Raw genomic sequence first — 11,780 nt, 5'->3', positions numbered from 1 at the left:
GCACACCACTACACTATATACTATACTATACACCACACTATACACTACACTATACACTACTATACACTACACTATATACTATACTATACACCACACTATACACTACACTATACACTACTATACACTACACTACACTATACACTACACTATACACCACACTATACACTACACTATACACTACACTATACACTACACTATACACTACTATACACTACACTATACACTACACTATACACTACACTATACACTATACTAGTAACGAATTGGCATTTTGTTTACGCGACAAATCCCTTACTAATTGACTGTGTCGGGTGGTGGAGGGTTACGACACATTTATACTTACGCGATCTAAACAGCCAAAAACACCTTTATTATGACTAATATTGGGTCGCGAAAGCCTGCCACGTGTTGAGCTGAGTTCTTGTTGACGTTTGTTTACTCGGGGGATGTCTTCACCCAGTCTCAAGGCTCACTCACAGGAGGGTCATGCCGAGTGTTCGCAGTAGGGGGTGATGCCAACTGCTGCTGCTACTCCAATCGAATAATTTGCATCAAATTCATAACCTTTGGTTCTTTCGGGAAAGTCACGTAGATATAAAATAAAATTACTAAATAAAAAAATAAAAATAAAAAATAAGTAAGAATACAGAAACACGAGTCTGTACATCGAATGCTACTTCGACATTATCAGCTTTGGCCAGGCCAGCAAAGCCCACAGTTGTACTGCACACCTATGCTCCCAAACTTCACCGACCCGCACTCATCCAGCAGTGGATTAGATAGCCAACGGAAAAGGCTGGTTTTTGTTATTTTTTATTATATTTGACGACGACCGCTTGTGTTGCGATCGAAGCGTCGTGAGTTTATTATTTTTTTTAAATTGTATTTTTCATCTCCGTGACTTTACCGAAAGAACCAAAGAATATGAATTCCTGCAGTCACGACATTTTTAAGCCAAAACATTTTCATCCAATTGTTTTACAATAGTGGGATGTTTGGAACAATACCAGAGACATTGCGTGCGTGTATGTGTGTGTTGGAATTACCTATGGGGGGAAAACCTCAGAACCCGTAGGAAACCCACACGGAACAGGGGGTGGGGGGGGGCATACAAACTCCACGCAGAGTGGCACCCTAGTCCTAGATTTGAAGCTTTCGTGACTGCAAGGATTCATATTCTTAGTTCTTTCGGTAAGGTCACGTGGGTAAAAAATGAAATTAAAATTAATAATAAAAAAATTAGTGATCTAATTTTTTTTATTTTGTATTAATTTTAATAAAATCAGTGATTTTTATTTTTTTATTCATTTTAATTTCATTTTTTACCTACGTGACTTTACCGAAAGAACTAAGTGTATGGCACCCTAGTCGCCACGAGGCACGCGTGTCACCCACTGCGTCGCCAAATGCCCGCGTGCCCTCTCATCAATCCGTCGCTGGGACCAGAGCCACTCGGGTTGTGGAGATTCTTATTAGACGATAATTCACCACGCGGGGTCACTGACGGTTGGGGAAGCGTAGAAGTGCAGTACAACGCAGGACGTCGCGCTCCACTGCCCTCTGCCGGACAGCGCGCGTAGCGGGGTCCTATCAAAGCCCTGGCCAGGCTGTAGCACTGCTTAGCTTCTGAGATCTGATTTACCCCTGGCGTCTTCATATTTACAAACACAAAGGCGCAGCTGCGCAATAGCATGCTCATGCCACTGCTGCGTGGCGGAAGGGCCTCCACTTGAAGGATGTCAAGAGATCCCCTCTGGACGAAGGTTGTTTGGCCTACTCTTCCACGATGACCCTGACGTGTTGGGAAGAGTTTGGGAGTAGCCCATGTTCTTGGTTCTTTCGGTAAAGTCACGTAGAAGGGAAATAATAAAGTAAAAAAAATAAAACATATTAAAATAATTCTCACGACGTTTCGGCCACAACGCAAGCAGTCGTCCTCAGGTGAAGAACAGATCTGTCAGACGCTGTCTTTCCGACAGACCTGTTCTTCACCTGAGGACGGCTGATTGCATCGTGGCCGAAACGTCGTGAGAATTATTTTATTATGTTTTATTTTTATTATTGTATTATTTCCCTTTTACGTGACTTTACCGAAAGAACCAAGAACATGAATCTCTGCAGTCACGAAAGCTTTAAATCGAGAGTACCCCGTGCTTTGCCCCATCACCACACGTCACGCGCCGACTTTACCTTCGTTGTTACCCCGTCGACTTCCGTGTGCGCACTGCGTGGCGTGCATGCCACCGCTGTTGCTACTGAGTGGAACACGGGGGAAGAGAGAGAGACACACACACACATACACGTGAAGGATGTTGCATTTAAGTGACTTGCAGCAGCATCTACTTAATATATGTATACAGTATACATGTATACATGAATAATGCATGGACTGCTTGCCCGTGCGTGCGTGCGTGTGTGTGTGTGCGCGCGTGTGCAGTGGGGAGATCTTTGTAGCGGTGCGTTAGGGGACACCTCTTCGTACGGGGTCTTCGGTTGATCGGACACCCAACACCGCTGGAGCGAGTGTCCTTGCGAGTCTGGAGGACGGCCTGCGATAGGCTAGCAGTGGAAAGAAAAATGCCACGTGCATAGCAGCGCATGGATTTGGCGAGAGAGGATTTCGCCGAGGAGGTAATGACGATGGGGCTGATTGAGGGGGCTGAAAAAAGATGATGTTGGTAGCGGTGATGATGATGATGGTGATGTTCTTATTATATGCATCGGCGTTGATATGAATTAATTCATGAATTAATTCATTAATTTGATTGCCAGGGTGTTAAACAGGCACAATCATCTTCAGATTCATTGAAGCATGGTCATCTTTAAAATCCATCATTTCATCTGTGATTGCTGTTAGCATCATCATCCTCTCTGTCATAAATTTTAGGGTCCATAATTGTATTTAGCATCGAGCAGACAACATCATCAACTATAACATGTAATATGGACATGATCATTTTTAGGATCATTTTTAGCATCTTGTTATGTATATCTTATCATCATTATCGTTGTTATACTTTGACGACATCATAGTGCTCGTATCATCATCACGATTTTCAACATAATCAGAATTAAATATCATCATCATCAACCATAATACTTTGCATTCATTCATTCACCATCTATATTTTGTCCTCACGTTGAACATCACACCTCTTCACGATTAATATCCATCGCCATCATCATCACCTTGCGCATACTCACTGTTAGTATCATCATTAGCAACGATTAGTATATTAATTATTTTTAATGTGTGTCCAACTTCTTTCGCACCGCACGTGCTAAACCTACACCATTTTCCTATTTAAATCTAAATTGATTATGAACCTTATAGCCACGATTAAGATGGATAACGAATTACATGGTCATAAGCTTTAACTTCCAAATATCGTGATCATGATATCATAATTAGGATTTATCATCATAATTTCTAGTTATGATTCAGATACATCGTCATCTGACCTTCACCGATATCCCACATAATCCATATTATCTTTAGCGACTGACTTCATTATCTAATTGCCATTATCACAATGTCAAAGGGAAGCCGGTAGATTTACTGTAATTACCTGACATCACCATAATTGATCAATTACACCACCATCTACCATTCAAATAGATCGCCAGTCATTACATCAAAGATTACAGCATCATCAAGCAGGAATCACAATTGCATCTTCATGATCCAGTAGCCACGATCAATAATCACCACCATCACCATCACCACCATCATCACCCAACAACATTATAATACATTATCAGCCTCATTATGTGTTTTTTAGTCACACATTAGCATTATCGTACAAGAGTCAATCAATACCATCATAACACTGTACATGGACTACAATTTTAAAAGTGCATTATCATCATCTATTAGTCAAGATCAATTACATCACCGCCATCATCGTCATCATCAAAGCTGGAACAAACCCGATAAGAACTTAAGTGATCACACGCGCGCGTGAACACACACGCGAACACACACGCACGCGCACACACACACACGCGCGCGCACACACACGCGCACACACACACACACGCGCGCACACACGCGCACGCACACACACGCGAACACTGACACGCGAACATACACACACGCGCGCACACACGCGCACACACACGCACGCGCGCACACGCACGCGCACACACGCGCGCGCACACACACACACGCACGCGCGCGTGAACAGACACGCGAACACACGAGCGTGCGCACTCAACAACATAAAGACGATCGCACACACACAGACACACGCGCGCGCTCACACTGTATAGAAGAACGCAAGAACGCACGCAGACACGCGCACACAGACACGCGCTCACAGACACGCGCACACACAGACACGCGCACACAGACACGCGCTCACAGACCACGCGCAGACGCGCAAGAACACACAGGAACACGCGCACACAGAACACAACACACAAACACACGCCCGAGCAGGCGTACATACATACAACACGAAGATAACAACACCACACACGAACCACAACACACACACACAAACATACACGAGAACAAAGCCAAAGATCCCCCGTGTGACCTACATAGACGGCTAGGGCAAGTGCTGTATGCGAGCACACAGACACACAGGAACACACACACAGACACACAGGAACACACACACAGACACACAGGAACACACACAAGAACACACACAGACACACAGGAACACATACACAGACACACAGGAACACCCACAGACACGCAAGAACAAAGACACACGTAAGAAGACGCGCACCTGTAACACACACAGACGTACATACAAATGCACGGGCCCACACAGTAGTCGTACACAAAAGGACACACACACACACAGAGAGGCGAGGGAGGGAACGCGCACAGTGACGAGAAGAGCGAGAGAGAGCGGGAGTTTGTGAGATATCTGGAGAGAGAAAGAGGTGGGAGAGAGAGAGAGAGCAAGAGAGAGAGGGGGGGAGGAGAGCGACGGGTGGAGGCTAACATTACTCACACGGCGCGGGCGGGACAGACACACAGACTCACCACGCGCACAGACACACGCGCAGACTCGCAATGGATAAGCTGCCACACGCAATGCGCAGACGCCTCTACAGCCTGCCCCAGCATCTGTGCCCCCGTGCCAGTCTCATTGACTGCGACGACGAACACACGAACGGCAGCCAGAACGAGCACCAGCAGCAGCAGCAGTCATCCAACGCGGCCGATCAACAGGGAGGTCTTTGCCCGAGCGTCGGAGGGAGTGGCGGTGGCGGTGGTGGCGGCGGTGGTGGTGGCAGACTCATTCGACTACGGACTCTTGCTTCGTCCACATCTCCCTCGAGCACCGGCGGTGGTGGTGGTGTGGCAACCACCGCCACAACAACAACAACAATCGCGAACACGATCTCGCCGGGAGTTGAGTCTTGCCGGGACGAGGACGAGACCAGAGTTCTGGTGGCCAAGTGCAGTCCCAACGGCGACTGCGCGCAGAGTCGCGAGAGCCTCGCGTCCGTGGAGACCAACTTCGGCAGCTGTCGATTCCTCGAGGACTCGGCACCGCAGGAATCATCCGACTCCAACAACGCGACCACCATCCGCTTCGCGGACGGGGCCATGAAAAGGTCGTCGAGACGACGTCAACAGCAGCGCGTTGGCGGCTCCCGAAAGGACGACGCTTTATCTTCGGAGCAGCAGCAGCAGCAGCGGAAGATGTCTCGTCGAGGGGGCAGCGGTGCCAGCGTCGGTGGTTCGATGTCTCTGCTCAAAGCGGAGGACGGAGGGCCGGGCGCGAACCTCGGTTCGACCTCTGCGGCGGGGGAAGACGTGGACCAGACTGGCAGTCAGAGCAGCTTCATGCACCGGCAGTTCAGCGCGATGATGCTGCCAGGCGTGAACAAGTTCTCGCTGAGGATGTTCGGCAGCCAGAAGGCGGTGGAGAAGGAACAGGAGAGGGTCAAGTTGGCCGGATTCTGGATCATCCACCCATACAGTGACTTCAGGTAGAGTCGGCGTGGTGGCGGTTGGTGGCGGAGGAGGAGGTTGTGGTGGTGGGGGAGGTGGTTGTGGTGGTGGTGATTGTTGTGGAGGTGGCGATTGTGGAGATTGTGGTGATTGTGGTGGTGGTGCTGGTGGTGATTGTGGAGGTGGTGATTGTGGAAGTGGTAATTGTTGTTGAGGTTTGTGATTGTTGTGGTGGTGGTGATTGTGGAGATTGTGGTGATTGTGGTGGTGGTGCTGGTGGTGATTGTGGAGGTGAGGGTGATTGTGGAGGTGGTGATTGTGGAGGTGGTGATTGTTGTTGAGGTGGTAATTGTTGTGGTGGTGGTGATTGTGGAGATTGTGGTGATTGTGGTGGTGGTGCTGGTGGTGATTGTGGAGGTGGTGATTGTGGAGGTGGTGATTGTGGAAGTGGTAATTGTTGTTGAGGTGGTAATTGTTGTGGTGGTGGTGATTATGGAGATTGTGGTGATTTTAGTGGTGGTGCTGGTGGTGATTGTTGTGGTGGTGATTGTGGAGGTGGTGGTAATTGTGGAGGTGGTGATTGTGGAAGTGGTAATTGTTGTTGAGGTGGTGATTGTTGTGGTGGTGGTGGTGGTGATTTTGTAGTTGGTGATTATGGTCGTGGTGGTGATTGTAGTGGAGGTGCTTGTGGAGGTTGGGATTGTAGTGGTGACTGCTGGTGGTGGTGCTTGTGATGATGGTGGTGGTTGGTTGTGCTGCTGGTGATTGTGGTGGTTGTAGTTCTGTTATTGCTAGTTCTACTGCTGGTGGTGTAGATGATTGTAATGATGCTGTTGGTGATTGCTGTAGTGATGGTGGTGGTCCAGAAGATGCCAGTGGTGGTGCTGGTAGTGATGGGGATAGTGGTGGTTGGTGGTGGTGGGGATTGTGATAGCGGTGGTGAGGACTGGTGGTTGATTGTGATGTTGGTAGTCATGGTGGTAGTGATTGTGGTGGTAATAGTGGTTGTGCCGATGTTGTTGCTGTTGGTGATGGTGGCGACTGTGGTGCTGGTGAGTGGTGGTGGTGGTAATAGTGGTTGGGGTGGTGGTGGTAATAGTGGTTGTGGTGTTGTTGCTGCTGGTGATGGTGGCGACTGTGGTGCTGGTGAGTGGTGGTGGTTGTGGTGGTGGTACGAGTGGTTGTGGTGTTGTTGCTGCTGGTGATGGTGGCGACTGTGGTGCCGGTGAGTGGTGGTGGTTGTGGTGGTGGTAATAGTGGTTGTGGTGTTGTTGCTGCTGGTGATGGTGGCGAATGTGATGCTGGGGAGTGGTGGTGGTGGTGGTTGTGGTGGTAGTAAGAGTGTTTGTGGTGTTGTTGCTGCTTGTGATGGTGATGGTGGCGACTGTGGTGCCGGTGAGTGGTGGTGGTTGTGGTGGTAGTAAGAGTGGTTGTGGTGTTGTTGCTGCTGGTGATGGTGGCGACTGTGGTGCCGGTGAGTGGTGGTGGTGGTGGTTGGGGTGGTGGTAAGAGTGTTTGTGGTGTTGTTGCTGCTGGTGATGGTGGCGACTGTGGTGCCGGTGAGTGGTGGTGGTTGTGGTGGTAGTAAGAGTGGTTGTGGTGTTGTTGCTGCTGGTGATGGTGGCGACTGTGGTGCCGGTGAGTGGTGGTGGTTGTGGTGGTAGTAAGAGTGGTTGTGGTGTTGTTGCTGCTGGTGATGGTGGCGAATGTGGTGCTGGTGAGTGGTGGTGGTTGTGGTGGTAGTAAGAGTGTCTGTGGTGTTGTTGCTGCTGGTGATGGTGGCGGCTGTGGTGCTGGTGAGTGGTGGTGGTGGTTGGGGTGGTGGTGGTCCGGGCTCTTTTGCGCTGTTGCGAGGCAAGACTTGGGATTGGTGGATCACGTGCAGATTGGCGAACCTCTGAACCCCGCCCGCTGGGTGCATGGCGAGGTGACCGGGGATTTGCCTTGTTGACAGTACAGCAAGTCGGTTCGCGTGATCGGCTCTTTGAAAGCCGTCTCCCCCTTTACTGGGCATCTGTGTAAAAAAGCTTCATAGCTCATCGGATTCCTCCGGTACAAATACAGATTTCCGTATGCGGTGCGATGGGGTTCCTCCGGGTTTTTCCCCGACAAGGAGCCGAACTCTGATGAACAATTTAACCGGCCAACCATCCCAATGTAGCAGGACCCCTCCCGTGGAAATAGAGAGTCTTGAGACTCAGTGTTGTTCTCCTCGGTAAGTCGAGGCCAATGTTATTAAGTCGTAAATAGATTTATGCACTTATCAACCTTCAGGAGGGGGGGGGGGGGGGGCTGGTGGGGAGGGCTTTTGTCTGACTTAATGAAATCAGGCTACGTGTGTATTATTAACACACTGCTTTGGTCTGTTAACACAATAATCTCGACATTCACGCAACTTGACCGATGTGTGTTCAGCGACATTATATTGGAGGAGCTTAACTTACGGGGGTAGTTACGATAACTTAAGCCGTTAAGTTGCGAACGAGTGGTGGTGGTGGTGGTGGTGGTGTAATAATACGTGGAATTGTCGATTGTTAACAATTCTTAAGACTCAACGATGGAGGCATTACGAATCGATGTGTGTTTTTTAAAATTTCTGGAAATTCTTATTCTGGTGCGATTATATAAACGTTGAGGCTAACGTGGTGCAAAAAAATGAGCCTATCCTGAAGTTTACGCGCTGTTCTAGGCGACTCATTTAAGGCTGAGTGGATCTAGAGGAATTGCCGGATGAGGCCCCGAGGTGTCACTGGCCGCCGACGTTCAGCCAACTCGTTAATATCGATCCGAGGCTGCCGGGAACGCATTAAATACGAATAACAAACGAAGATTCCAGCCGGCATGGACTTCAACAGACGGTTCGGGGCAAGTGCCGTTGGCAGGGCGCCTGCTAAGAACCGTCACGGCACACGAGGGGGGGGGGGGCTGGGTGGTGGCACGACCCCGCTCCCGGCCACCTTTGTCTCCCAAATGATGATGTTTACACACCGGAGCCAGATACTCATTTGAGCGGAGTCAACTTGAGCCGAGTCCCAGGGTCCGTTCCAGTTGAGCTGAGTCACTGATGTCACTGCCACCCCCCCTCACCCCCCATAGCCACGCACTGTAATCCACCCTGGCCCCCCCCCCTCACCACCCTGCCCCCCCCGCAAGTAAATCGGGTCGGAGTCGTGGGGGTTCGCGCTGTAGGCTCCCTGTGGGCCGTGACAACGCAGTGCCCCCCCCCCCCACGGCCCAAACACGCCCCCCCCCCTCGCTCCCCCCCCCCCATTCCCCTTGTCCAGCCACCCCCCCCCACACGGCCCTCCCACGCCCCCCTCCCCCTCGCTCCCCCCCCCCCCCATTTCCCTTGTCCAGCCACCCCCCCCACACGGCCCTCTCACGCCCCCCCCCCTCGCTCCCCCCCCCCCATTCCCCTTGTCCACCCCCCCCCCCACACGGCCCTCTCACGCCCCCCCCCCCTCGCACATCTCTCCCCCCCCATTCCCCTTGTCCAGCCCCCCCCCCACACGGCCCTCCCACGCCCCCCCTCGCTCCCCCCCCCATTCCCCTTGTCCAGCTCCCCCCCCACACGGCCCTCCCACGCCCCCCCCCCTCGCTCCCCCCCCCATTCCCCTTGTCCAGCCCCCCCCCCCACACGGCCGTCCCACGCCCCCCCTCGCTCCCCCCCCCATTCCCCTTGTCCAGCCCCCGCCCCCACCCACCACCTCTCGCTCTCACACGCGGTATTTTTAGACTCGCAATGTCAACCGCGGAATCGTCGTCTCGCCGCTAAAACATTGATGATGCACGGTGGAGGTAGCGGAGGCGGCGGCGGCGGCGCTGATGATGATGATGCGCGTGCGTGCGTGCGCGCGCGTGTGTTGTGGCGGGAGCGGTGGCGGGAGCGGTGGCGCAACGGTTAGCGCACCGCGCTACGTATCCCGGGCCACACCGTTTCCAATTCCCGCTCACGGTCAACAACACCAGTGACCTTTATTCATGGGTGCTCGCTAACGGCACTTGCCCCAACAGTCTGCTAAGACTATAGGGGGGTCTTTGCCTTTGTGAGTGGGTGAGGTGTGCCTGTGTGAGTTGAGGGGGAGCGGTGGTGTAGCGGTTAGCGCACTGCGCTTTGAACCCGGCGACCCGAGTCCGATTCTCGCTCACGGCCAACACGGGTGACGATTATTTGAACCGGTTTTGGGCCTCCCCTAGGTCGACTCAGCCTCAAATGAGTACCTGGTGTGGTGTGTTAAGATCACCACTGGGGATACAAAGGCGGCCGGGCGTGGTGCTAGCCACCCACCCCCTCGTATGCCGTGGTGGCCTTCATAGGTGCGCGCTAACAGCACTTGCCCCAACAGTATGTTAAGGCTACACGGGGGATCTTTGTCTTTTTTCGTGTGTGAGTTGAGGGGGAGCGGTAGCGCAGTGGTTAGCGCTACGCTGCGCTATTGACCCGAGTTCGATTTCCGCTCAAGGTCACCAACACCGCTGACGATTTATCTGAACCGGTCCTGGGCCTCCCGATAGGTATCCTCAGATACTTGAGTAACCGGTGCGGTGTGTAAACCATCGCCGCGCGGGGAGACAAAGGCGGCCGGGCGTGGCGTTGGCCACCCACCTCCGTATGTGTTACTCGCTAACAGCACTTGCCCCAACAGTCTGTTGAGGTTATACGGGGGGGGGGGGCATCTGTACCTTTGTTGTGTGGTGGAAATGGAGCGGTGGTGCATCGCTTAGCGCACCGCGCTAGCCACAGCGTTTGTTATCCCATCCTTCAAAGATCCGTTCCCCCTTCCACGTAAAACAATTTAATTTGGTTTATTTATTTTTTTACACATCCTTTCAGCCTCACGGCTTTTTTTTTTCTTTCAAAAATACGTATTCATTTACTTCTGAGCACGCAAAATTTCAGCAAACAATTAATTAGTTTCGATTTAAAGCTTTCGTGACTGCAGGGATTCATTTTCTTGGTTCTTTCGTTAAAGTCACGTAGAATGGAAACGAAACGTCGTGGGAATTATTTTATAATGTTTTATTTTTTATTATTTTATTATTTCCATTCTACGTGACTTTACCGAAAGAACCAAGAAGAACAATTAGTTCGTGTTCAAAACTTGCAGAGCCGTGCTCTGCTTGCAGAAAATGATGTCGAACGGCCAGACGTTCATCGGCAAAGACTCTCTCTCTCTCTCCCGTGAGACATCGCTCCGAGTTCTAAGCAGAGCCCTACAACACAGCGCACAGAATAATGAATCGTCAGTTTGACGTTGCAACGCGCGCGTGTTGAACTTTCTTTCGCAGCCGCGCGTATCCAACGGTGCCAATCGTGCGTGCTTTGTCTCTCCGCATTCATCTCGCTGCTTGTGATCTCCACAAGCACGGGCAACATTTAATAATGAGCGGCACTGACCAGCGTGGTGAAGTATGGTCAACACCCATGTCCCCCCCCCCCCTTCTCTCTCTCCGGGAACGCCGAAACCCCGGCGGAGGGGGAAGGACTTTCATCCAGCAGTGGATCGCACAAAAGGGATTTGCATAACGAATGGCGGGAGGGAGGGGAGGGGGAGATTTTCTGGTCCTTCGGCAGAGGTCGCAAACGGGGTTTGATTCCTTACCCGTACCCGTACCCGGCCGCACCAGGGTCGCAAATGGGTACCCGTACCCGGCCGGGTACGGGTACCCATTTGCGACCCGCTCCCTACCCGTACCCGTACCCTACCCGAAATGAGTGACAAACGGTTACTCACCAGTGACTCACGGCCTACCCGTACCCGTACCCAGCCGCACCAGGGTCGGAAACGGCTACCCGTACCCCGCCGCACCAGGGTAGCCGGGTATCGGGTAGGGTACGGGTATCGGGTACCCGGTTACG

The 11,780-nt window shown here is 51.6% G+C and overlaps 1 protein-coding gene across 1 annotated transcript in view; it reads left to right on the top strand.

Annotated features, from left to right (window-relative positions):
• Positions 1 to 5,269: 5,269 nt before the first annotated feature.
• Positions 5,270 to 11,780, top strand: part of LOC144734807 (potassium/sodium hyperpolarization-activated cyclic nucleotide-gated channel 2-like) — an 85,774-nt gene continuing 79,263 nt past the window's right edge. Inside the window, exon 1 of the mRNA XM_078617190.1 lies at positions 5,270 to 5,958. Coding sequence (XP_078473316.1) covers positions 5,573 to 5,958 — 386 coding nt within the window. The 5' untranslated portion in view covers positions 5,270 to 5,572. The remainder of the gene's footprint in view (positions 5,959 to 11,780) is intronic.

This window comes from Lampetra planeri, chromosome 53, assembly GCF_965212315.1.
Source record: "Lampetra planeri chromosome 53, kcLamPlan1.2.h2, whole genome shotgun sequence".
Classification (NCBI taxonomy): Eukaryota; Metazoa; Chordata; class Hyperoartia; order Petromyzontiformes; family Petromyzontidae; genus Lampetra; species Lampetra planeri.
The sequence above is the reverse complement of the archived record's forward strand: the minus strand, read 5'-3'. Positions and strand labels throughout refer to the sequence as shown.